The 27,908-nt window shown below is 45.7% G+C and overlaps 1 protein-coding gene across 1 annotated transcript in view; it reads left to right on the top strand.

The window, feature by feature from the left end:
* Positions 1-27,908, top strand: part of mybpc1 (myosin binding protein C1) — a 126,252-nt gene that overhangs the window by 32,102 nt on the left and 66,242 nt on the right. The window contains exons 5-13 of the mRNA XM_067999993.1: positions 8,478-8,519; positions 10,137-10,241; positions 11,893-12,041; positions 16,432-16,549; positions 20,075-20,123; positions 22,751-22,765; positions 24,338-24,397; positions 26,789-26,955; positions 27,686-27,818. Coding sequence (XP_067856094.1) covers positions 8,478-8,519; positions 10,137-10,241; positions 11,893-12,041; positions 16,432-16,549; positions 20,075-20,123; positions 22,751-22,765; positions 24,338-24,397; positions 26,789-26,955; positions 27,686-27,818 — 838 coding nt within the window. The remainder of the gene's footprint in view (positions 1-8,477; positions 8,520-10,136; positions 10,242-11,892; positions 12,042-16,431; positions 16,550-20,074; positions 20,124-22,750; positions 22,766-24,337; positions 24,398-26,788; positions 26,956-27,685; positions 27,819-27,908) is intronic.

The raw sequence follows: 27,908 nt of genomic DNA on the forward strand, positions 1-27,908 counted from the left end.
GGGAATCCGTTGGTTACTGGCATCATTGCATCGAGTGTTCTAGTAATTAATCTGTTTAAATCTATCTCTAGTATGCAGCTGCACTTTCTCATCGACTGACGGGACAGGTGGATGTTACGGTCAGCTACAGTACAATAGTCTAGGAATGAATAGACCGAGAGCATATTATATTTAGTGACAGTGGGGGTGGTATTAAGTTTCCCCCACTTGCAGACCAAAAGGAAGCATGCTAGAACACATACATAAATTTATAATTAGGTTGGACATCTCGCAATATAATCAGTTGGAAATGCCAAGATAAAAATTAGGCCTGCCCAAAACAAATCTTTCAACGCAATGGAATGTTTTAACTATGGGTGTGGTTATAGTTGTGGGAGCTGTAAAATAGACTTGTGGGAGAACATTGGATCACAACTGGTTGGCTACACTCATCAGATAGAGGTTGCTCCTTTGCAGAGGTATGAAATGGGAGTGTTAGTGTCTGAAGGGTCTCCGGGTAACAGAGACATGCAGCGGGGAGCAAATGCCTCTTTAGTACAAAGGTTATCAGTATCACAAAATATTTAGTTGCACCCACGTTACTCTTATTATCCTGCTATTGAAATAGGAATGAAATGGAGGCAAGATGAAAATTTGGTTGTGAGTTTGCTTGGTTTTCATTGGTAGATTCATGGTGTGAGCTAAAGTCTTGAACCAATAGCACTTCATGTAATCTCTACATTAGAAAAAAATAATACAAGGTGTCCTATGCAGATGTGTCACATTGAGTTATATGCATTGTAATTGCCCATCACACATTATTTTGCTTTCAATCTTCCATGTTTGTTGACAGTTTTGTGTCTATGTGTGTACATTGTTCAAGCGTTTTTATCCAATTGTCGCTGTATCTTGTGTACTTCTATGTTTGCAGAGAGAGAGGCAGAGGTTCCAACAAGCACACCCCGCCCAGGTAATGCTCACAGAACATATCGTAGTGAGTCATTAGGTGATAAGGAGTTCCAGTAAATAGTTACAGGGCTTCCCAATAAATCACGAGTAAGGTTAGAAATCTTCGGGCAGAATTTTGCCTAATGGCCTGATGTTACATGTTGCAATGGACAATGGTGTTCACCCAGCCCCATCTGCTGTTTGTTTATTGTTGGAAATCTATGTTTGTATTTTCTTCCTTATTTTGTTCCCTAGATCCATAGAAACATAGATGTTTTCAGCACAGGAGACCCTTCAGCCCATCATGTCTGTGCCAGCTCTTTGCTAGACCAATCCGAAACTAATCTCACTGCCCTGCACTCTCCCCTATAGTCCTATATTTTTCTCTGCTCCAAATATTTATCCAATTTTCCCTTCAAAGATGCAATGGTTTTGCCTCAACCACTCCCTGTGGCAGAGCATTCATGCTCCAATAACCCTCTATGTAAAGAACTCTCTCCTCACTCTCTTAGTGACAATTGATGACTCTTTGCCAGTGATTCTCCACCCAGAAGAAATAGTATTTCCCAATTCACCCTGTCAAAATCTTTCATCATTATTAAAACCTCAGTTAAATCTCTCCTCTTAGCCTTCTCTGCTCCTAAACCTTGCAGCATCTCGCTCTCTCACTGAGCGGCTAAGTGGGGAATTAAAACCCTGAGCCCATGTCCTACCACTTCATGTGAAACACATTGATTCTGCATCGCACCATTAACCACAGAATCCCAATAGCTGCCATCCTCAGTCCAGTCCACTCCTGACAACTCAAAGTTGCTTTTTTTTTGCGCTTAAAAAAAATATTGGATTATCCAATAATTTTGAATTAAGAGGAGTAGACTGTTTGGTTACATGAACTGGGGAGGTATAGAATTGGATCCATCGCACAGCTCTGATAGCCACATAAGGCTGGTGAAGGTGGAAAATGATACCTCAGAGAGAGAGAGATAAAATGGCAAACAGCTTAGTGTTCATGTTTTCTCTTAAAAGATATGGCCAGCGTGGATACCTGTTGTAGGCAAGAAATGGAGATTTTCCAACTATTGCGCCCTTTATGTTAAGTTGTCAACCATCTCAACCGCTTATTACATCCCTTTCATTTGGTGAACAGTGAAGATTAAACATGAGGTGGGCCACTTGGACCTTCCCCCTCCCTCCCCCTGCCATCTGGTTCACCACTGTTGCCTCTATTAGAGGTGAGAATACCATGTGTGCCTGCACTAGGGCAAACTCTCCATTTACTACCACCAAAAAAAGCATTGGGACTGGGTGCTTAATCCATTGCAAGAAGGCAAAAATACTGTCCAAATGTCAAGATGATAATTACCAGTCTCAATATCTTGATGTACTCCCAGAGTATCCTATCGTGGAGTAGATCCATTTTCATCAAATTAGAGAAAGCTCATTAAAAGCTCAAAAAAGAACTGTATATATTTAATCTTGAATCAGTGACAATATTAAACTGATGTGTTTTCCCCAATGAAAATTATTTTCTTTTAGCTGAAGAAATCCCTATTCTCCAACTTCCTAATGACGCCCAGGGTAAGTAGTGTTATTACAACTCAAAACCTTACTTTATAATGTGTGGGGGGTAGAGGGGTGGTGGGAGCAGGTAACAGAACCTGCTGGGCTGGAAGAGATTAAATGAGCAAAAGGGCCAGATTTTCAAAACTTCCACATCATTTAGAGATGCAACCTGAACAACAAACATTTTGTTTTCTCGTTGGTTTTTAAGCTCCAACTTGATGGACCCTCCAAAGACATTGACGGTGCTCGGTAAATGCAGTAGCCAGTCAACAAGAACTGTCCTAACCTGTGCTAAATGTATGGGTAACGGCTGCTTGCTTACATGGCTTGCTGCCATTGTCCAATGACATCACTGCCAACTCGCTTGCAAACGAGCAGCCACGGTGTCCCAGGTGGATGGAAATAAAAAGGTGAGATCTGGACCTCCAAAGGAGGAGGAGCTGCTGCGCGTAAAAGGACAGGATGGGACAGACCAGGACCGGAAAGACTGGGACAGGACTACCAGGACAGGATAGGATAGGATACAACTACCAGGATAAGATAGGACTACCAGAAACAGAGAGTACAATCTCAAGGCAAAAAAAAACCTAGAAACCAATTTCACAAAAGAAGTTGTCTAATAGATCTCAATCAGATGAAGAATGATCATCTAATCATCAGTGATGCGCAGGTAATTGGTGTTTCTCACTCATATTATACACGCGCACTCTCATACATAATGTACATATGCACATACATATTACACACACGCACTCTTATATGCATTGTACATACACAGGAGGTTAAATTGGATAACCCCAAATACCGGGCGCGGGTAGCGCGATCCACTGTTAACCTGCGCCTGGTGCTTCCTGCACAGGCAGGTCGAGACTTTCCTCCGGCCTGTGACTTACCTTCAAGCAGCGTTGGAAATCAGCGTCGACACAAGGATTCAATGCAATTCGAGCTTTCCACCAGCCGGGAGAGCCCCAGTCTCTTAAAGGTAGGCTGTCTCTTAAAATCTCTTAACGGTAACCGGTACCTGTTATTTGCTGAAAATAACAGTCTACTGTCTGCACGGAGAGTGAATGGAGATCAGACATTGCACATGTTAAACACAGATGCAGGTCCCGTCCACTAAATCCCACATCCTCCAATCTGCATGCCAGACCTCACCAATCTGCCGATCTGAGTTTGTACCACGCCTGCGAGAGAGCGTGCACCAAGATTCTCTGCTGATGCACTAGAAGCCTTGGTGCAAGAGGCGGACAGAAGGAGGGACATCCTATATCTGCCGGGGGGGAGGGCAAGAGGCCCTCCAGACATATGCCCAAAAGGCAGTGGGAGGCAGCGGGGGACGAAGTCAATGCCAGGCGCACAGCAACATGAACATGGATGCAGTGCAGGAAGAAGTTCAAGGCTTTGACACGAGAGGTCAAGGTGGGTGAGGTCAACTGTCAAGTGGCGTCTCCTACCAACTGCACCACAAGCTGCATCCACTGCTCCATGCACTACACCCCATCACCCACATACCAACAAACTCTTTACATCAATACTCAACTCTGCCAATCAGATGCTTCCTCTCAACCAACAACTCACAGGCCACACACACTAGCAGCTATTCAACTATGACAGACACATCACCCTTGCAGGAGAAGGTGGCGCATAACAGGAGGCAGCAAATGGCAGTGGCATTTAGCCCCTTGAGCCTGATCCGCCATTCAGTGAGATCATGGTGGACCGCCTTAGCCCCATATCCCATAATACCCTTGGTTCACAGAAATCTATCAATCTCAGATTTAACATTCACAATTGAGCGAGCATCAACTGCCGTTTGCAGAAGAGCGTTCCAAACTTCTCCCACCCTTTGCGTGTAGAAGCATTTCCTAACTTCACTCCTGCACGTCCTGGCTCTAAATGTGAGGCTGTGTCCCCGCATCCTAGTATTCAAGTATAGGAGACCTCCAAAAACAGTTACAAATGTCTCGGCAGCCAGAAGCAACAATCCAGCCACTAACCTGGAAATCCTGCATGGTCCCTTTAAATAGCGCCGGTGGGGGGTCCTCCAGGCACTCTAAGACATGTTCAGATGGTCGTGGTTAAGACTGTGCATTGAGTTGAGCGTTAAGTCCCAAAATGGTGTCAATCACTTTAAATCAGCTTTGCACACTGATTGTATCCATTTTCTCCTTACTTTACATGCTTCTGGTGTTCGGTATTTGCACCGTGCGCTAACTCCTATACCAAGATGACGTCGAGCTAGAAACGTGCGTGCGTAGCCAAGACGCCATTTGGGAGGCTGCGTAGCGCTAGACGGCCGAATTTCTAGCCCATACACTTTCTTATACGCACAAATTCACATTATACACACACACAAACAAGCCGGTCTCTCATGCTGCATTCACACTGTAGCTACCTGTCTAGAAGCAGTAGCTGCAGTATCATGTCCAGTCAGGCAAACCCCGTTTACACTACCCACCCCTGTGCCTGCCTGAAACTCAGCCCAGGGGAGGTGTGAGCTTGTTCACATAGTCCAAGCTCATCTGCCAGGGTGTTTAGACAGTGCGGGCGGCAGTGTCTGCACTTTCAAACTGTAAAGCTAGCTCTAGCTCGGTTTATAAACCAAGGGAGGTTGTCTCTTCAGGGAGTCTCGCACCACAGTCTCTCCTCAGTCGGATCGAGCCCTGACTCGGCATGCGTGCTGCAACTTTTGCACCCTTCGAAATATTGGCCGTGGGATCTTTTACATCCACCTGAGAGGACAGACGGGGCCTCGGTTTAACGTCTTATCCGAAAGACAGCACCTCCAACAGTGCAGCACTCCCTCAGTACCAGCACCGGGAGTGCCAGCCTGGATTATGGGCTCAAGTATCTGGAGTAGGGGCTTGAACCTACGACCTTCTGACTCCAAGACGAAAGCACTAACCCACTGAGCTGACACCATATATTGTAAGTAAATTTAGAAACTGCAAATGCTTTGTAAATTGGTCCAAGATTTAGGTCACTTTGAAAAGCATTCCAATCCATTTGCAATCTGCTAATTCATCGGATCTACACTTGCACTGTTTTCATTATCGCTGTAAATTATTCTAGGTGTAAATGAGGGATAGTAATTTGCAGGTTTTAATATTCAGAGACCTTGGTGTCTCCTTCTTGTATCTTGGATTGCACTGGGCTTGTTTCTTTGAATGCCTCACTATATTTTCAGTGTGTGTTATTCCAATCCAGTCTTATGCCGGCACGTCACTATATACTGTGTGTGATAACTTTATATTCATTTTCTTAGTAGCATATTCAGCTAATTTTGGTATTGGGCTGGATTTCCATGTGGGTGGGCAGAATGGGTCTGCTGGTGTGAATGAAGGGTTAAGGTTAATATCACGGGTATGTCGGTGGTGAGACTTACTTAAATATTTACATTATTTACTGGTGATGTTCAAGCACTTTTATATTAGGAATCAAGAGGATAACAGCAGCGGAGATTGACCAAATTGCGGGGTGTGGGCGTTGCTGGCAAGGCCGGCCTTTATTGCCCATCCTTAGTTGCCCCTTGAGAAGGTGGTGGTGAGCCGCCTTCTTGAACCGCTGCAGTCCGTGTGGTGAAGGTTCTCCCACAGTGCAGTTAGGTCGGGAGTTCCAGGATTTTGACCCAGCGACAATGAAGGAATGGTGTGTGACTTGGAGGGAAACTTGGAAGTGATGCTGTTTCCCATGCATCTGCTGCCCTGGTCCTTCTAGGAGGCGGAGGTCGCGGGTTTGGGAGGCGCTGTGCCAGTCAGAGGCACCGAGCGGATCCAGATTAAATAGGTGCTATCATTGTCTAGTAAAATGTAGGGGCCCCAAACCAAACCTTTTCGAGAGGCTCTGGGGAAGCAAACACTGACCCTGGAGATTGAGGGGACGGATTGCATGACGACCGATCACGCTGTAACAAACCATGACTCCGAACCCAGACCCACTAAGGAGACCACTCTACGAAAAGAGGACGGGGCTGTCGTTTCAGGGGAAGATTAAACTGGCTAAACAATGATGAAAGCTACTTCTGTTTGGCGACGAGTTCAGGGCTGGAGTGCTTCTTCATGCAGAAAGTTACTGGAACGGTCTCTGGATCGATTGAGTGAGGCAAAAATCCTGGAGTCCTTCAAGGGGGATTGTAGGTTTCTACGGCAGAATGAGCTAGATTGGCCAAGTGGCCTCTCTCATCTGTACCTCTCCTTGTGATCTTATTACAAAAAGATGGAAAAGTGGGAATGGAGCTGCTGATCCATGGCTTTGCTCGGGAATCTTTTGATGCATTAAGAAATGATGACTGATCCTGTTCCACTGAGGTGGAATATAATTTATTGCCACCGGGGACTGAGTTTATTTGGCGGTTTCTCTGTCATGGCTGAAACTGTCCCACTGAGAATCTGGTCCGTTGTATTTTTGATGATGTCACTCGTTCCCCGTTACTTGCATCAAACTCTTGAATATTTTTCTTCTAAACAAGAAAGAACCTGCATATTTATGTAAGCACCTTTCACATTCTCAGGACATCCCAAAGCTCGCTATAGCTTCTGGGCAAATGCAGCAGCCAACTTACACACAGCAAGGTCCCACTGTAACAGTAATGAGATAAGCCACCAGTTATTCTGCCTTTGTGGTGCTGATTGAGAAATAAATATTGGCCAGGACACCAGGGAGAACTCCCCTGCCTTTCTTCAAAATAGTGGCCGTGGGATCTTTTATATCCGCCTGAGCGGGCAGACAAGGGCCTCAGTTTAACATCTCATCCGAAAGTCGCACCTTCAACACTGCAGCACTCCCTCAGTACTGCACTGTGTTTATCCCTCATACTTGTTAAAATTCATTCTCAGGATGTGGGCATTGTTGGCAAGGCCGGCAATTATTGCTCATCCCTAATTGTCCTGAATTCTTTGTAGCAGTTTATTAAGCGACTTGCTAGGCCACTTCAGAGGACAGTTAAGAGTCAACTATGTTGGTGTCACTTATAGACCAGACCAGGTAAGGACAGCAGATTTCCTTCCTTAAAGGATAATAGTTGTGTTTTTACAATAATCCAACAGCTTCAGTGGTTAAGTTATTTTACCCCCTGCCCGACTTTTTAAAGTTGAGTTCAAATTCTCAAAGCACCATGGTGGGATTTGAACTCACGTGCTTAGGATTTGTTAGTCTACAGACATCTAGATTAGTGATCCAGTAGCATAACCACTACACTACCATAGATCCAACAGCACCAACAGAGATTATCTGGTCATTATCTCATTTGCTGTTTGCGGGACCTTGCTGTGCATAAATTGGCTGCCGTGTTTGCCTACGAAACAACAGTGACTACACTTCAAAAATAATGAATTGGCTGTGAAGCGCTTTGGGACGTGAAAGATGCTATATAAATGCAAGTTCTTTCTTTTTAATAAATCCTGTTGTAATTTTGCAAGAAATAGCATATTGCATATAAAATCTTTACCTCTTTTCTTTTTTTATTCATCCTCTAGATGTGGGCATCGCTGGCAAGGCTAATGTTTGTTGCCCATCCCTAGTTGCCCTAGTTTGATACAACTGAGTGGCTTGCCGGGCCACTTTAGAGGGCAGTTAAGAGTCAACCGCGTGTTCAGTCTCGTTGCTGATATGTAGCAACCAGAGCAAACCTTCTCCCAGGTGAGGAGAGGTTTGGAGCTGGCTTTCAGTGTCATCTTATAGTACCCTGTCACTATGTGCCTGGCCTCCCACATGAAGGCTGGCTCCACAGGAGTGAGGTATCAATGGGGCACTGCCATCTTTGAACCATTCCTACCCAGTTCCTTCAGCAGACGGGAGAAAAATAGGAAAGAAATTGGGGCTGGAAAATAAAAATGTTTCCATTTTTGCTCAGTAGGTTCCCTTGCTTCTAAGGTATGTAGTCAGTCGTAAATTTACTGTCAGAAAATATTCTCTTCTAACCCATATTGATGCTGAAACTTCCTGTGTATCTCAGTACCTTAGTTTGACCAGTATCTGTTTCCAAACAGACGAAAAGCCTTCTGAATCTGCAATGTCCAGGAAAGACTCGGGTATGTCTGCTCTATATACGGCTAAACCAGCTGACACGACACATCACAACTTTGTCAATATAAACATCGATGCATTCGAGATTTCGGAATTATTCGATTTTTCCTTTTTGCAATGAAGTTTCAGTTGAAATATGCCGGAGTAACTGTAGATGGCAGATTGGTCCAGATTACAGTGATGCTGGTGGAATCTGTCAGTGAATTCTCGAGTCCTGAGCCACTGTACCACAAGTGTAGGAACCCCTTCTCCCACACTCACAAACCAGCTCCATCCTAACACGAATCTTCCCCATAGAAACCTGGAACTACTGATTCCTGACCTGCTGTTTCTTGGCATCATCAGTCTTAAGGGAAAGGCTGGCATTGTCAAGAAAGGCCTTTACGTTTGACTTGTTACAGATTTCTGTTAATATTTTATACCTAGTGATGGAAACTGTGTCCAGTACTGCAACAACCCACCCTTTTGCGATTATAGCTTGTTTGGAGGCAGCCCCGAGTGGAACAAACCACAAGCCCCTTTGGCTGTAGTTATTAGCCTGGACCTCTCCCAAGCCACTAACAACTGTTTCCCTACCACAGATGGAGGAATCTGTCCTCCCCCTATCTCTTCAGCAGCTCCATCCTACCTTGAATGAGAAGTCAAACCCCCTCCTATTACTACACCATCATTCTCCACACACACACTCCCTGTTCCTCCATCTCTTTTCCAACTCCCTCCAAGACAGACTGCGAGGGGGGGGGGGCGGTGGGTGGGATGGGGAACACCCAGACTCGTGCTTGGGGTAGATTTACTCCCCCCACCCATGGCACAGTAGCATGGACACATTCACGAGAGTACGGCACACTTAAATAAACACATAGACTGCAGAAACGCAAGTCGCAGCTTCTGGCTGGCTAAGTTGTCTTTTAAGACTCTGCGAAATTCATCACAGGTACGTGGGAACGGGGAGGAGGCCACTCAGCCCCTCGAGCCTGTTCCGCCATGCAATTAGATCAGGGCTGATCTGTATCTTGACTCCATCTACCCTTCAACATCTGATTGTGTTGGCACCGACTGCTCCTGAATCAGCACCGTGCTCGAGATGTCCTGACAGTCCACAGCATCACGTGAACCCAGCTGCCAGTTCTCTTGTCGAAATGTTTTCGCGATGCGCCAAATTCTCATTAAATGATGCACTAACAAATTATTCGTGTCCCCTGTTATCCCACCCCCGCCCCGCCCCCCCCACAACACAGAATCCCCTGCTTTGTTTTGGCGATAGGATGCATCGATATCTATGTTGACAGCTGATGTATGATGTGTGAACATTGAACCATCATATCCCATTCAGGGTGTTGAAGGTACCTGATCTAACATAACCTGACATGGTCCTTTGTTTAACCGAGAATGGATGTCACACTGATCCTTGAACTGCACTCCCATAAGTGTCACCATCCATAACCAACATTACCATGATTGCAAACAATTGTTCATCTCCCAAGGCTAACCTGTGTTTTAACACCATGATTAAAGGAGCTCGGACAGAAGGGGAAAAAAAGCAGAAAGGGGATACTTCAGGATTATCCCTGTGCACAAGGCAGATTTTAATCTGTGTTTCTGTTTGTTTTGCGACCAAGCAGTGTGGTCTTGCGGAGAAGCATCTACGGAGGAGTTGGAGAAACATGACGATTCTAAGCGATCGACTCTGTTCGTTGAGAAGCCTCAGTCTGGGGTTGTTACCGTCGGTGAGCTTCCATTTTAATCCAGTAATAAATAAATATACGAGTAAGATTTTAAAATTCTCGTCCTTGTTTTCAAATCCTTCCATGGCCTCGCCCCTCCCTATCTCTGTAACCTCCTCCAGCCCTACAACCCTCTGAGATCTCTGCGCCCCTCCAATTCTGGACTCTTGCGCATCCCCAATTTTAATCACTCCACCATTGGCGACCGTGCCTTCAGCTGCCTAGGCCCTGAGCTCTGGAATTCCCTCCCTAAACCACTCCGCCTCTCCGCCTCTCTCTCCTTTAAGACGCTCCTTAAAACCTACCTCTTTGACCAAGCTTTTGGTCACCTGTCCTAATATCTCCTTATGTGGCTCGGTGTTAAATTTTGTTTGATAATCGCTCCTGTGAAGCGCCTTGGGACATTTTACTACTTTAAAGGCACTATATAAATGCAATTGTTTTTGTTGTTGATATGCAATCTACATATGGATTTGACTAGGGGCTTGATCCAACAGGCTAAGCTGCTTTGCTGTTTCCAGATGCTGTGTATTTCCGGCATTTTCTAGACTTACTTTTTCAGCACTTACTGAGTTTTTACTCTATTCGGTTTTGATGTGTCCGTTGCCCTAGTAAGTTGATGGATTTGATACATTCGGATCCCGTGGTGACTTACATACGAACAATGATGGACAGGGAAAGACCCTCTGGTCCATCCATCCTGTCTCACACAAACTGCGATGCCTTGTGTGTCACAATATATACACACCTTACCCCACCCGAAAGCCATGTGATCGCTTTATGACTTGGTGCATAGGTTTTCAAGTTGGGGTCCACAGACCCTAAGGGGTCATAGTAACAGGAGAAGACCATTCATCCCCTCAACTCTATTCTGCCCATTCAATTAAATCATGGCTGATCTGTACCTCAACCCCATTTACCCACCTTTGCTCCATATCCCTTAATACCCTTACCTAACGAAAATCTATCGATCTCAGTCTTGAAATCTCCAATTGACCCCCAGCACGGAGGAGAGAGTTCCAGATATCCACTACCCTTTATGTGAAAAAAATGCTTCCTGATTTCAATCCTAAATGGTCTAGATCTAATTTAAGATTGTACTCCCTTGTTCTGGATTCCCCCTCCTTCTCTGAATTGCCCAATGCCATGCCCCTCTCTGAATTGCCCAATGCCATGCCCCTCTCTGAATTGCCCAATGCCATGCCCCTCTCTGAATTGCCCAATGCCATGCCCCTCTCTGAATTGCCCAATGCATTGCCATTCTCTGATACTTTGCCCAAGTGGCCATTACTCAAGTGAGCCTAGATAGTGAAGGTCGGCCATAAAAATATGGAGCAATGGAGGGCACCCAATGTCCGTACATCCAACAGGCACCCAACAGAAGGAACCCGAGCCAATCTCCCCCTCCAAGGGCACAGAAGTCAACTGTAGCTCCCCCTACTACCATCCCAAATGAGGTCAGCATAAATTGGGGATGGAGGCCTGGGGCCTCCTTGGTCTGTGTTGCTTAGCAACTGACTGCCTCAACCAGTTCAGCCATGGAAGAGATAGACCAGCTCATCACTGACCATGTGGCCCATGAAACACCTTGTAGAAAACCCCCATCTCTATAATTACCCTTTGTAACACCAGGCTGCTAATATTCTCTTTAAAGGTGACAATATCACTTTCGTGGCAAAGGTGGAAGCCAAGGACCTTCTCCGAAAGCCAAATGCCAAATGGTTCAAGGGTAAATGGCTGGACCTCGCGAGCAAGGCAGGAAAACACCTGCAGCTGAAGGAATCCTTTGACCGAATCACCAGGGTAAAAAAAGACATTTGTTTATAAAAATCATTTTCCTGCTATTTTTATTTATTTTTTGTTTCCCTCTCTTCGAACTCTTGCCACCTCATTTCAGCTGGGGTGGCAAACAGCCCACATCACGGACTCTGTAACTTCCAGAGGTAAACTTGCCATTTCGGTGTCAAATGTGGCTCAGTAGGTAGCCCGCTTGCCTCTGAGACACAAGGGCGTGGGTTCATAGCCCCATTCCAGAGACTTGAGCACAAAATCTAGGCTGACGCTCCCTGGTGTAGTACATGAGGACGTGCTGTACTGTCAGAGGTGCCGTCTTTCAGAACTGACTGCACTTCAAAAGTACTTAATTCGCTGTGAAACGCTTTGGGATGTCCTGAGATCACGAAAGGCGCTATAGAAATTTCTTTCTTTAGTGGGAGGGACGAAGGCATCTCTCAGTTTTAGGCTCCATTTAAACCACAAACTGTGGTGTTGGAGGGAAAGTTTCAGGTTAAACCCATAGTAGGGGCCCGACCCTGGAAGAAATGGGCTCACTCTGCTTTCTTCCAGTCCATGGTGTTATAAGATTCCTTACATTTGTCCACCCCAGTCCATCACCGGCATCTCCACATCATCACTTCTTCCAGTCCGGTTGGGCCCTCAATCTGGGCTGATTTATGAAACCAATCTCTTGCCGAGAGGCCTCAGTCGCTGGGAGCACTTGACGCCAATTCCCTTTTGAAAGTTATTATTGAATCTGCTTCCACCGCCCTTTCAGGCAGCGCATTCCAGATCATAACAACTCGCTGCGTAAAAAAATGATTCCTCATCTCACCTCTGGTTCTTTTGCCAATCACCTTAAATCTGTGTCCTCTGGTTATCGACCCTTGTGCCACTGGAAACAGTTTCTTCTTATTTACTCGATCAAAACTGTTCATGATTTTGAACACCTCCATCAAATCTCCTCTTAACTTTCTCTATTCTAAGGAGAACAACCCCAGCTTCTCCAGTCTCTCCACATAACTGAAGTCCCTCATCCCTGGTACCATTCTAGTAAATCTCTTCTGCACCCTCTCTAAGGCCTTGACATCTTTCCTAAAGTGTGGTGCCCAGAATTGAAAACAATACTCCAGCTGAGGCCTAACCAGTGTTTTATAAAGGTTTAGTATAACTTCCTTGCTTTTGTACTCTATGCCTCTGTTAATAAAGCCCAGGATCCCATATGCCTTTTTAGCAGCCTTTTCAACTTGTCCTGCCACCTTCAAAGATTTGTGTGCATACACCCCCAGGTCTCTCTGTTCCTGCACCCCTTTGAAAATTGTACCATTTAGTTTATATTGCCTCTCCTCATTCTTCCTATCAAAATGTATCACTTCACACTTCTCTGCGTTAAATTTCATCTGCCATGTGTCTGCCCTTTTCACCAGTCTGTCTCTGTCCTCCTGAAGACTGTTACTATCCTTCACATTGTTTACTACAGTCCCAAGTTTTGTATCATCTGCAAATCTGAAATTATACCCTCTATACCCAAGTCCAGGTCATTAATATATATCAAAAAGAGCAGTAGTCCTAATACTGACCCCTGGGGAACATCACTGTATACTTTCCTCCAGTCCGAAAAACAACCGTTCACCACTACTCTCTGCTTTCTGTCCCTTAGCCAATTTTGTATCCACGCTGCCACTGTCCCTTTAATCCCATGGGCTTTAATTTTGCTAACAAGTCTATTTTGTGGCGCTTTATCAAATGCCATCCTGTCGACAGAGGTTGGGTGGTAACTGAGGGACTTCTGTGGGCCAGGAAGGCAAAGTGAGTTCATTTTTCCTTCTGTCCCTAAAGATAATCCATCTTCCTCTGTGATGGATTACTTTTGTTTCGGGGCCATTGCCGGGCTCTCAATGGGACTCACTGCTAATTGTATCCATGTGATTTATATCAATTAGTGTTAATTGTATTCAGGTGGTGCGAACAATTGGGGACTCTCTTGTATCCGTTGATATGAGAGCTGATCTAGGGTGTGGGGTGTGTGTAATATGGAGCTCTGTGAATAAAGGCTTGGAAGCAACTGAAGACCAGGCTCCAGTGTTCCATCCTTCACCACCTGGCTATCCCGTTTATTACACTCACCTCTGCTGGTTCACTGGCCAAGAGTTGGGCCTGAAGAGGTCATAATTGGTGGAATTCCCAGGGTATCTCAGAGACTCCCCCCAGGTTCGCACCCAAGGCGTAAAGGGGTGGACACAGAAGACTCGCTCCCTCCCCTTCCCCCTCCACCGGTATTTTTAACAGGGTGGATCCGGATTCTGCCACAAACTCAGGAGCCCCCCACCCCCCCAGAGCAAGCAATTGTCTACTCTTTCACCCCCCCCCCCACTCCCCCAGCACTGGAATTTCAGCCCCAGTGGGTGCCAGAGAACCAAAGGCACTCCCTCACCTCAATGACTGCCAAAGTGAAACAACAGGGAGCTTCGAATGGTAAAATTAACTTCCGACCGATTCCAAACAGATGCTTCGTGGGGGGTGACACGGATTCTAATCGTGTTTCTTATTTGTAGAGCACAGTTTTCAAGAGGTTGAACTTCCAGCTATTTTTGGAGCTTCTCGACTCTCCATATAGTCTTTGCCAGGCTCATGCTGTTGTGTATTATTCTCAGCTGTTCAGGCGACAGGCCATGAAAGGATCTTTGGAATTATTTGACCAAAGGGATGAAGTGTGGACATACTGGGCTATTTTTAAACTAGCGGTAGCCCTGATGTCATCTACTTCATGTCAATTTCCTTCCAGCCGCTTTTCAGTAAATTTGCAAATATTGTAGAGTGTTTTCTCGTCTTATTTCCTTCATTCTATAAGTGTTCATTTAAAGAGCTGTTCCACCACACCTGCTTACTATATCTTTCAACATAGGAACAGGAGGAGGCCATTCAGCCCCTCGAGCCTGTTCCGCCATTCAATTAGATCATGGCTGAGCTGCATCTTAACTCCATCCACCCGCCTTGGTTCCATATCCCTTAATAGCCTTGCCGAACAAAGAATGTTAAATTGCCCCCCCAACCTCAACAGCTTTTTGGGGGAGAGAGTTCCAGATTTCCACTACCCTCTGTGCGAAGAAGTGGCTTTTTCAAAGGGCAGGCACAGGCACAATGGGCTGAATGGCCTCCTTCTGTGCTGGAAGATTCTATGATTCCGTAAGTGCTTCCTGACATCACCCCTGAATGACCTAGCTCTAATTTTAAGGTTATGCCCCCTTGTTCTGGACTCCCCCCACCAGAGGAAGTCATTTCTCTCTATCTACCCTATCAAATCCCTTAATTATCTTAAACACCTCAATTAGATCATCCCTTAATCTTCTATACTCAAGGGAATACAAGCCTAGTCCATGCAACCTGTCCTCATAATTTAACCCTTTTGTCTGTATTATTCTGGTGAAGACTTTAACTTAGCGACTTACAATCTGCTGACTAAATTTATCCTTCTCAATTGTTTGGAATAACACCATTGACCTGTACTTGTGACCACAGATCCATAGTACAGCACAGTACAGTTTACAGCACAGAATGAGGCCATTATTCCCTCCCTAAACCCCTCCACCTCTCTCTCCTCCTTTAAGACGCTCCTTAAAACCTACCCCTCACCTGTCCTAATATCTCCTTATGTGGCTCGGTATCAAATTTTGTTTGATAATCACTCCTGTGAAGTTCCTTGGGATGTTTTATTACGTTATAAATGTAAGTTTTTGTTGCTGGCTCTATGCTGGGTCAATGCAAAACTAATCCCACTGCCCCGTTCTCTCCCAATAGCCCCGTATCTTCCTCGACTTCAAATATTTATCCAAATTGATCCAATTAACCCCTGAAAAGATGCAACGGTCTCTGCCTCAACCACTCCCTGTGGCAAAAGACTCCATGCTCCTACAACCTGTGTAAATTCAGAGAGATGATTAATTATGCATGCGGAAAACACCAAAATATGTGAATTTCTGCACAAAAGCAAATCGCCAATGGAACTGTGTTGCCAACTCCGATCGGACGTATTCCTGGAGGTTTCATCTCGTGACCTCTCGCCTCCAACCACGCCCCCCCTCCCTCCCACCCCGGTCAAACAGCCTCCACCCACCCCCACCCCATCTCCAATATTTTTATAACTAATAAACAAAAGTGTTCAAAGAAAATGGAAACAAAAAACACATGACTTTTTATGCCCCAAATGATTTTTCTCCCGGGTGCTTTGCCCGCAGCATTGTCCGGAACGTTAATCTTTAATTCCTGGAGACTCCAGAACATTCCTGGAGGGTCGGAAACCCTAAACCGCAAGTTCCTTCTTTTCTCTGAATCAGCCGACTGCTCTTGTAGATTCATCACTTTCCTTCTTTTCTCACGGCTCACTCTCGTTGTACAAAATTCACTTTTTTTTTTGCAGATTCATACCTTTGAGATGCAGATTATCAAAGCAAAGGATAATTATACCGGGAACTATCGCTGTGAAGTGACCTGGAAAGACAAGTTTGACAGCTGTACCTTTGACCTGGAGGTCATAGGTGAGAAGTTTTTTTTTTCACTCTCGGGCTTTGAGTTCAATGAAAGTTTCGATCATTTTATATTGAAATTGTCTTCGGCACCAATACTGTTAATGAGATAAATAACTTCACCAATGCAAAGGTGTGTTAGAGCCACAGGAGTGGAGTTTCCGCGTGATTTCTGCCCAGTTATCAGTGCAATCCGGGTGTAATCGAATGAAATAGCGCTAAAGATCGTGGTATTTTAATTCGTATGTGAGTTACACCCATAACCACTTTACACTGGAGTATCTGCGATCTTTTACGCTGGTTCAAAACTCCATTCACCCAAATAAGTCCTCGCCCACAAAACTGGTCACGCCCACCCCCCCCCCCCCTCAGGTCGGAATGGCAAGCTTCCCCCGATCGCGCCCATTGTGGGGGTTGCCACATTGCGCCCAGAATCTCGGGGGGGCACAAGCAGTCGTGGTCACATAAATCAAGCAAGCAGTTAGGGAGGCAAGTGGTATATTGCAAGGGGGTTGGAGTCCAAGAGTAAGGAAGTCTTGCTGCAATTGTACAGGGCTTTGGTGAGACCACATCTGGAGTACTGTGCACAGTTTTGGTCTCCTTGCCTTAGAGGGGGTGCAATGAAGGTTCACTAGATTGATTCCTGGGATGAGAGGGTTGCCCTATGAGGAGAGATTGAGTAGAATGGGCCTATACTCTCCGGAGTTTAGAAGAATGAGAGGTGATCTCATTGAAACCTATAAGATTCTGAGGGGGTTTGACAGGTTAGATGCTGAGAGGCTGTTTCCCCTGGCTGGAGAGTCTAGAACTAGGGGGCATTGTCTCAGGATAAGGGGTCGGACATTTAGGACTGAGATGAGAAGGCATTTCTTTAATCAGATGGTCGTGACCATTTGGAATTCTCTACCCCAGAGGGCTGTGGATGCTCAGTCGTTGAGTGTATTCAAGGCTGAGATCGATAGATTTTGGGACTCTAAGGGAATCATGGGATATGGGGATCAAGCGGGAAAGTTGAGTTGAGGTCGAAGATCAGCCATGATCTTATTGAATGGCGGAGCAGGCTCAAGGGGCTGGATGGCCTACTCCTGCTCCTATTTCTTATGTTCTTATGAATTCGGTGTTAATCACCTGTACCTGTTGAAGCCTGACCCAGGTCTGTGTCTCCTGTAGGTGCTGCTGCAATTACTTTAAATTCAGTTTAAATCAGTCTAAATTCACTCAATTACAGCAGAGCAGAACGCACCTGCTGGTCACAAGCCTTATGTACCCAGGGCCAATCAAAGCAGTCACTCGAAGCCAATTTAAAAAGTATGACCAAGAACATTATATCAGTCAGGTGGAGAATGACTCATTTCCTGGCAATCCCACTGCTCTGTGTGATGCTGGAGATTGCCCCTGACCCAGTCACCAATCGATTACGACCGATTACACTGCTTGATTGCGCTGACTCAAGGGAGATTTTCCGTTCAGGCTTCTGCTAATAAGTTTGCACGGAAACTTAAGCGTAACCCTAGCACCCAGTGATTACTGTTCTAACAGAGGGAATCCCTGAAATATTGAAATGTACTCATTGTATTTTGCGTTATTTAAATGATAAAGCATAACAAAATATACCTTTAATTTACTCTTATTTCAAACAGTTTAAAGTGTCACTTAGTGTGTCAGCTGTGACGCAGTGGGTAGCACTCTCACCTCTACATCAGAAGGTCGTGGGTTCACTCCATGATTTGAGCACATAATCCAGGCTGACGCGTGGCGTGCTGAGGGAGTGCTGCACTGTTGGGTGAGACATTAAACCAAGGCCCAGTCTGTTCAGATATAGTAAAAGCTCCTGTGGCATTTTCTGAAGCAGGGTGCTTCTCCAGGTGTCAAACCACAGCCAACCCCACTGAAACAGACTAACTTATTGTAGGGTCTTGCTATGCACAAAACGTCTGCATTTCAAAAGTAATTCATTGGCTGTGAAGAAACTTGGGATATTCCAAGGATGTGAAAGGTGCTATATAAATGCAAGTCCGTTCTTCCTTATTGATCCCTGATCTGATCACCCCTTTCAGTAGTGCTGTGCACACGTAGGAGTGACTGAACATTCTTATAAGATATTAAGGGGAACGGATAGGGTGGATAGAGAGAAACTATTTCCGCTGGTTGGGGATTCTAGGAGTAGGGGGCACAGTCTAAAAATTAGAGCCAGACCTTTCAGGAGTGAGATTAGAAAACATTTCTCCACACAAAGGGTGGTAGAAGTTTGGAACTCTCTTCCGCAAACAGCAATTAATACTAGCTCAATTGCTAAATTTAAATCTGAGATAGATAGCTTTTTGGCAACCAAAGGTATTAAGGGATATGGGCCAAAGGCAGGTATATGGAGCTAGATCACAGATCAGCCATGATCTCATCAAATGGCGGAGCAGGCACGAGGGGCTGAATGGCCTACTCCTGTTCCTATGTTCCTATGTTGTGGCTGTATAGCTGGTGTTGAATCAGTGTGAAGCTGATTATAGTAGAGTTAATCAGCTTCGTTTCTTTATCCTAAAAGGCAATCCGTTCTATTTGGTTTTCAAATGGATCATTTAAATACTTCACCCACCAATGCAAATCCTCTCCATTGAACAGCAAACTAAGTCCTTTACAAAAACTCGTTCTTCAATATCTCACCTGTTCATCATCCAAGGAAGTTTGTCCATGTTGTTTCCTGCAGGGCGTCCTTGGGGTAGTTGAGGGAATCACTGTGAACACATCGGAACCCTGAAGTACAGAATGTCGCCCTAATAAACAAGTCAGCTACTTGTTAAAGGGAGAAGGAAATCGTCCATTATAGAAAGACACAGTCGGGAGATTTTTTTTCAACAGCCCGCCTGTCCCGCTCGATCTGGAAAATAAGGGGAGGCCGGCAGTTGAAAATTGGGGGAAAAAAAATTGATGTGATTTTCAGGTGGGCTTCAAAATGGGCAGTCAGTGCGTCGACCCCAAAATAGGCATACTATTCCCACACCATTTTCCTGTGCATTTCTATAGTGCCTTTCATGACCTCAGGACATCCCAATGCGCTCTCCAGCCAATGAAGTACTTTTTGAAGTGTAGTCACTGTTTGTAACGTAGCAGCCAAATTGCACACAGCAAGATCCCACCAACAGCAATGAGATAATGACCAGGCAAGGTGTTTTTTTTTAGCGATGTTGGTTGAGAGATAAATATTGGCCAGGAGACTGGGGAGAACTCCCCAGCACTTCTTCTAAATAGTGGCCATGGGATCGTTCACATCCACCTGAGAGGGCAGACGGGGCCTTGGTTTAACATCTCATCAGAAAGACGGCACCTCCGACAGTGCAGCACTCCCTCAGTGGTGCACTGGGAGTGTCAGCCTGGATTATGTGCTCGAGTCTCTGGAGTGGGACTTGAACCCGCAACTTTCTGACTCAGAGGCGAGAGAGTGCTACCCACTGTGCCAGGGCTGATGCCTAATTAATTTACAAAACTCCCTGTAACCTTTTAGCCAACCTAACGCGTGGCATCTCATTTGAATTGTTTTTGCAGAAGCCCCGGAGGTTCAACAGATTGATATCCGAGCTGCTTTTAAGCGCAGGTAACTACAATGAAACTTCAATTGTACATGGGTCCTCCCTACGCCCTGATCCTTATTCATTGATATATAATCCGCCCTCTTATAGAATCAAAGAGCTCAGAAGTAGGTGATTCGGCCCATCGTGCCCGTGCTGTCTCTTTGAAAGAGCTATCCAATTAGTCCCACCCCCCCCCGCTCTTTCCTCATAGCCCTGCAAATTTTTCCTTTTTTACATAGAATTATACAGCACAGAAAGAGGCCCATCAGGTCTGTGCTGGTGTTTATGCTCCACTCGAGCCTCCTCCCTCCCTACTTCATCTCACCCTATCAACATACCCTTTTATTCCTTTCTCCCTCATGTGCTTATCTAGCTTCCCCTTAATTGCATATATGCTATTCGCCTCAACTACACCGAGTTCCACATTCTATCATGCATTTCAAACATTTATCCAGTTCCCTTCTTAAAGTTACTATTGAATTTGCTTCCACCACCCTTTCAGGCAGTGGATTCCAGATCGTAACAAGTCGCTGTGTTAAAAAAAAGTCTCCTCATCTCCCCTTTGATTCCTTTGCCAATTATCTTAAATCTGTGTCCTCTGGTTACCAACCCTCCCGCCAGTGGAAACAGTTTCTCCCTATTTACTCTATCAAAACCCATATCGCCATCTGCTTACAAGTTACCTTTCATCCAGGCCAATCTGTTGCATGGATAAGTGCTGTTAATTGTATCCATGTGATTTATATCAATTAGTGTTAATTGTATTTAGGTCGTGCGTGTCAATTGGGAACTCTCTTGTACCCATTTATAAGAGAGCTGATCTAGGGTGTGGTGTGTGTGTGTAATGTGGATCTACTGTGAATAAAGGTTTGGAAGCAACTGAAGACCAGGCTCTAGTATTTTATCCTTCACCACCTGGCTATCCAATTTATTACAAGGGCTTCCATCAGAAACCTCCCCAAGTTGGAATCAAAATTGCACGTTGTGTTTGAGGGTGAGTAAGATGTAAAGGAGCATTTTTTAAGGAATTCAATGCTTGGAGACAGTGAAGGCAACTTAGCCTCCGGTTTATGAGTTTGGTGTATTTTGTCCGGTGATTGGCAGGCGCGTGAGTTACGATGCGGTAAGTACAGAGGTTGTCGGGTATCTGCTTGAGAAAAAGGGCCTTGATGTTGAGGCTTCTTCATGCAGTATTTGAGAAAAGAGGGGGAAAAAATCCACCATTCCTTGTACCAGCTCTCATAGGGACAGGAGGCCATTCAGCCCCTTGATCCTCTTCTGCCATTCTATTACATCATGGATGAACTCTACCTCATCTCCATTTACCCGCCTTTGTTCCATATCTCTTGATACCCTCACCTAGCAGAAATCTATTGATCTCAGGCTTGATGTTTTCAATTAACCCCCAGTATCCACAGTCTTTTGGGGGAGACAGTTCCAGATTTCTGCTACCTTTTGTGTGAAAACGTGCTTCCTGATTTCACTCCTGAATGGCCCTGGCTCTGGGGAATGAATCACTAACACTGGGCCTGGGAACCTTCAGAGAGGTTGGAGTAAACATTGAAGGCATCGCGGTGCTGGAAGTGGTGTAGTAACCATAGAGAAGACAGCTGAGCTTCGTCGGATCAAATCCACCTGCAGGAGCGGTGATGAACACTGCAAAAGCTTACAGTTTTACCCGCAAGTGTGGAGATGACTGCTACAAGAAGGGGAGCACAATTTGTCCCAACATGAAGACTCCCAGCTGTACCACAAATGGATGCCATGTTGGAGAGCGTGACATTCCAGAAAGTTGTCTTCCGTGAAGTGCAAAGCACTAAAACGTAGATTCAAGATCTAAAGAGATGACTGGTACGGCATCAATACAAAGATGTGTCTACTCCTAGCAGCATAGAGGCACCTGCAATCTATAATGTTGGAGGATCATATGATTAGTTAAGGTCAAAAAATTGGCAAAACGAGATCGTAAATGATTTGGAAAACCTTGATTCTTAGCTGTACTCATAGACCTTCCAAATGACCAAACTGAGAGGTATGTCTAGGATCTGTCATGTGGTATTAATGTATTTGAATTGGCCTTCTGCATCTTTAGAAGGTACATCTTGATCTCCCATGCAACATCCCAATATTTCGAGGGTCACTGCTCCATCACAGCTAAGTTTGCTGTGATACTTTGGAAAGAGGGAATACAATGATGAACCGGGGAATGGAAGACACGGTGCCCAGCAGAACCTGGTGATATTGGTGTGAAGTTCAACTTAACAGTGCAGGAAGTTTAAAGGAGGGCCAAGTGAAAGTTCAACGGAGAATCCTTTCCAATCAATGAGACCATGGAACTAGTCACAAGGAAATGCCTATCTCTTCTACTAAAGCAGTAGAGGCCACCCAGATACCTGACAGCAACTCCAGATATAGGCGTAAGAAGAGCAGCCATCTACGGGAAGCGTACGGAGAGATTTCGGTTGGTTGGTGGGTCTTTGGTGGGTCTTGGAGGGCGGGTCTTGGTTGGTTGGTGGGTCTTTGGTGGGTGGTTGATTGGTGAGTCTTGGTTAACCCTGCTTGCCCAGGTGCCTGATGGCAGCTAAGGGTCTTTAAATAACTTTATTTCTCCGAGATGTTCATTGTTTTTATCTTCTACTTTCAATCATAGGTCTGCACCAGTAAGGTAAGGAGGCCCTTCGTCATTCTATGTTGTAGTACACTAGGAGAAGGAGAGAAACTCCTTATCCCTCTTAGTGTCTTTATGTGGATCGCATGAGAGAGACCTACATATATCGTATATGTTATCTTCAGTTTTCTTTACGATCCCACCAGCATCTTGTGTCTGACCTTTCCCTGGATTGGCGGTAAAGGGGTCCATGTGCTTGTAATAGCCACCCCTCCGCTGCGTAACTGAATTAATTCTTAGCCGCACTACGGTGGCATTAACCTGAAATTGCCGGTTGCTGCCGTGAGCAGAAGTCAAATCCTCTCGATACTTGAATCTTGAAATGGGTTGTGACAAGATTCTGTTGCCTTATTGTATCTAACCAATCTCTGTTCATTGAATGTGGGTGCACTGAGTCTGTGTAAGGGTGAGTTAGACTTCAAACTGCGATGAGCTGTGTATGTTTCTGATTGGGAATCTTTATTTTTCAGTAACTCAGATGGTTAACTAATCTTACTAATTTTTTTTGACGTGTAATTACCATAAAGTCTGGATTATAAGTAACCCTCCTGACAAGAAGCTGCTCTTGTATATCACTTGCTCCTGAAATGTGGAAGACCTGGAAAAACAGTTGTGACTTATACACCAGATTTTATGGTAAATATTGGGGGAAAACTTGCAATTTCTCACTGTTACGGTCACTTACCATGCTCCACCTACTAACACACAGGACACAGTATAATACTGTGGCCAGTTTGCTGACTGCTGTTCTTGACTGTTTTAAGGTATTTCTTGTCGAGGTGCCCCCATTGCTGAAGGCGATGGTCTTTGAATCGGTCAAAGATAATTCATGATCTTCGAGGAGAACGTCATGAATTTCCATGTGTGATTTGTAGACGGACATCATAATAATCCACCCAAGTAGTTCATGGGTTTACCTATCGACCTACCCTATCTTCAGGCACCTTCTCAATTCATGGACTGTGGAGAAACACCATTGAAATCGCCAGAAACAATTAAACCCTCAAAACAGTTTTAAGTCAAAAAGTCCATGAACGTCACTGAACGCCCATGAACTACGAGGTTCTGTAGGATTATGATCCTCTGTACTTCTGTAAATGTGCTTGCCAGCATTAATTCTCCAACTCTTAACGGGCACAACATGCGGAATGGGAGTGAAAAATATTTTATTTTTTTTTGGAACTCATTTATTAAAAGCAACTGGATTTCCAGCGTTGAAGACATTGTTTGCACTCGGAGAGACTTAGCATTATCAGAATAGAAAATCAATTAGGCTAATTTAGGATTTAATTTAAATCTTAAATTGACCATGTGCTGTTTTTATTTTGTGACAGAAACCCTCAGCTTTATCCCTTTTTGCATTGTGTGAAATTTAAGAATCCTGGTGGCAAAGCTAATCTTGGACATCTGCTGGTTAATTTTCCCTTTGGAACTCAAACTGCGTACGGACAGAAATGTGGACATGAGTTTCCCTTGAGCAGATTTACGCCAGTGAACTTTTTGTTCTTTTTATGATTTCTCTTTGATTGGATTCATTAAGTCTTGATCTTTTTCTTTCTCTTTTAAAAGTGGAACTGATGGTCAGGATGATGCAGGAGAACTTGACTTCAGCGGATTACTGAAACACCGGTAAGATATTCAATCGAGTGATAATTAAAGTGTCAGCAAAATATAAACATTATTTGGCAACATCTAGTCTCTTAATGTTGTTGTCGTATCTTTGCACTCTTCCCTTGCAGAATAGTGTCAAGTAGTGGAAGGATTCACAGGCTGCTCAACAGTCTGTCGGGTCATGACGTGAACGCTCCTGTAATGGCCGCAACCATCTTTAAACCGGCTGGGGGGGGGGGGTTAGTCCAATAGAGCGAGAGGGTTTTCTAGGCTCCCACAATCCATACTATGGGGCAGGGGGAGGTTACTCACGCCTACCAGACTCGAGAATCCTGTTGGATGTCAACCCTGAATTCAGAGCCGGAGGTCTGGTCTCCCCTCGCCGGGACTGTCTGGAGCTCCGGTCGCCCCTCACCGGGACTGTCTGGCGTTCCGGTCTCCCCTCGCCGGGACTGTCTGAAGCTCTGGTCTCCCCTCGCCGGGACTGTCTGGAGCCCCAGTCTCCCCTCGCCAGGACTGTCTGGAGCTCCGGTCGCCCCTCTCCAGGACTGTCTGAAGCTCCGGTCTTCCCTCGCCGGGACTGTCTGGAGCCCCAGTCTCCCCTCGCCGGGACTGTCTGGAGCCCCAGTCTCCCCTCGCCGGGACTGTCTGGAGCTCCGGTCTCCCCTCCCCGGTACTGTCTGGAGCCCCAGTCTCCCCTCGCCGGGACTGTCTGGAGCTCCAGTCTCCCCTCCCCGGTACTGTCTGGAGCCCCAGTCTCCCCTCGCCGGGACTGTCTGGAGCTCCAGTCTCCCCTCCCCGGTACTGTCTGGAGCCCCAGTCTCCCCTCCCCGGTACTGTCTGGAGCTCCAGTCTCCCCTCCCCGGTACTGTCTGGAGCTCCAGTCTCCCCTCGCCGGGACTGTCTGGAGCTCCGGTCTCCCCTCGCCGGGACTGTCTGGAGCTCCAGTCTCCCCTCGCCGGGACTGTCTGGAGCTCCGGTCTCCCCTCGCCGGGACTGTCTGGAGCTCCGGTCTCCCCTCGCCGGGACTGTCTGGAGCCCCAGTCTCCCCTCGCCGGGACTGTCTGGAGCTCCAGTCTCCCCTCGCCGGGACTGTCTGGAGCTCCGGTCTCCACTTCACTCCCCAGGACTATCTGGACCGAGGGTTCGAGCCCTGCACCGTCTGACTCGGAGGCGGGAGCGCCGCCACTGAGCCAAAGGCTGAGTCCAACACGAGCCCTTGAACCTTCCTGATAAACAGCCCTGTAGTATCTGAAATCTAATCGCTTTCATATCATGCTGTGAGCTCACACAAAGACATCGGAGGAATCCCATGGTGCCTTCGCAACAATGAGAAAGGGGAGTCGCAGCATGCTCAAAGATAGATGGTGAACCAGTCATCTGAATTGAACCAACAAAGAAAAGAAAGATCCACATCAACCTACCTGTGAATGTTTTGTTAATCCACCTCCGCCTTTTCCCTACTGTTTAGCGACACTTGGGCCCGGTTTTAACACGTTTCGTGTTCCCTCAGCATTAACGTAGCGTTAATGACAGAAAACGTGACACATGAGGTCACTACACCATCCGTGTCTCACTTAAATACTCCATTTGAGGCAGGACAGCACGGTGGAAAATCTATGCTTCTCTGAGGTGTAAGGACCCAGCTCTTTTTGAGCCTGTCTTGGTAACTAAGATGCTTCAAACTGGGAACTAATGTTGGGGGGGAAGGTGGGGGGGGGCCACTTCTGTACCCTCTCCAAAGCCTCAATATCACCCACCATGTGAGGAGACCAAAACTGGACACCATATTCTAACTGAAGCCTAACCAAGGTCTTCTACAAGGACAAAATAGTATGCTTTATCTTACAGTGAATTGTCCTATAAATACACCCTAGCACCCTCTTCACTCTAGCTACTGCTTCACACCACAGGATCACAGGAAGAGGTGGAGACATTTCAGCCCCTAGAGCCTAGCCGTAAACCTTTAGAGAACTATACACTAGAACCATGAGAATTTCAAACAACCACAACTTGCATTTATATATCGCCTTTAACGTAGTAAAACGTCCCAAGGCGCTTCGCAGGAGCGATTATCAAACAAAATTTGACACCGAGCCACATAAGGAGATATTAGGAAAGTTTGGTCAAAGAGGTAGGTTTTAAGGAGTGTCTTAAAGGAGGAGAAAGAGGCGGAGAGGTTTAGGCAGGGAATTCCAGACCTTAGGGCCTAGGCAGCTGAAGGCACGGCCGCCAATGGTGGAGCAATTAGAATCGGTGATGCACGAGAGGCCAGAATCGGAGGAGCGCAGAGATGTTGGAGGGTTGTAGGGCTGGAGGAGGTTACAGAGATAGGGAGGTGGGGGGGCGAGGGATTTGAAAACACGAGGAATTAAAACCAGCATCTCAACATTTTTTTTTAATTGTCAGAGAAATTAAGGAAGAAAGCACCGAGCCCGATGTGGATGTCTGGGAGCTGCTGAAGAAAGCTCAGCCGAATGAGTATGAGAAAATAGCTTTTGAATATGGCATCACCGACCTCAGGGGTCTGCTGAAACGCTTGAAGAAAATGCGAAGGGAGGAGAAGAAAAGTGCCGGCAAGTGCCTTTTAAAGATCAGATAAAAGGACACGGGTCAATGCTTCATTTTTGCATTGCCTGTGTGTCACTGTGAATGAATCATCGAATCATGCGACACAGGAGGAGGCCATTCAGCCCATCATGCTGGTGCCGGCTCTTTGAAAGAGCTGTCCAATTAGTCCCACGCTCCCCTCTGCTCCTTCCCCATAGCCCTGCAATTTTCTCCCCATCAAGTATTTATCCAATTCCCTTTTGAAAGTTATTATTGAATCTGCTTCCACCGCCCTTTCAGGCAGCGCATTACAGATCATCACAACTCACTGCGTAAAAATATTTCTCCTCATCTCCCCTCTGGCTCTTTTGCCAATTATCTTAAATAAATGTCCTTTGGTTACTGTCCCTCCTGCCAGTGGAAACAGTTTCTCCTTATTTACTCTATCAAAAGCCCTCATGATTTTGAACACCTCTATTAAATCTCCTCTTAACCTTTTCTGCTCTAAGGAGAACAATCCCAGCTTCTCCAGTCTCTCCACGTAACTGAAGACCCTCATCCCTGGTACCGTTCTGGTAAATCTTCTCTGCACCCTCTCTAAGGACTTGACATCCTTTCGAAAGTGTGGTGCCCTGAATTGAACACAATATTCCAGCTCTATTGTTTTTTCCCTTGGAAGAAAAATCTAAATGACACTTTAAATCTGGCCTTTGCTTTATGTTTCTCATGATATATTTCTTTCAATCATGCACAAAGCTTTTGCGAAGGTTCTGGACCCTGCCTACCAAGTGGATAAAGGTGACAAGATAAGATTTGTTGTGGATTTGGCAGATCCAACAGTTGATCTGAAATGGTATCGCAATGGGCAGGAACTCAGGCCAAGTCCAAAGTAAGTATTTGTCCTAAAGTTTCTACTTCTTCGGTAAATATTTCAACCCATTTCACTTTCAGCCACAATAAAAAGACCTGCATTCATACA

This window comes from Heptranchias perlo, chromosome 18 (genome assembly GCF_035084215.1).
Source record: "Heptranchias perlo isolate sHepPer1 chromosome 18, sHepPer1.hap1, whole genome shotgun sequence".
NCBI lineage: Eukaryota > Metazoa > Chordata > Chondrichthyes > Hexanchiformes > Hexanchidae > Heptranchias > Heptranchias perlo.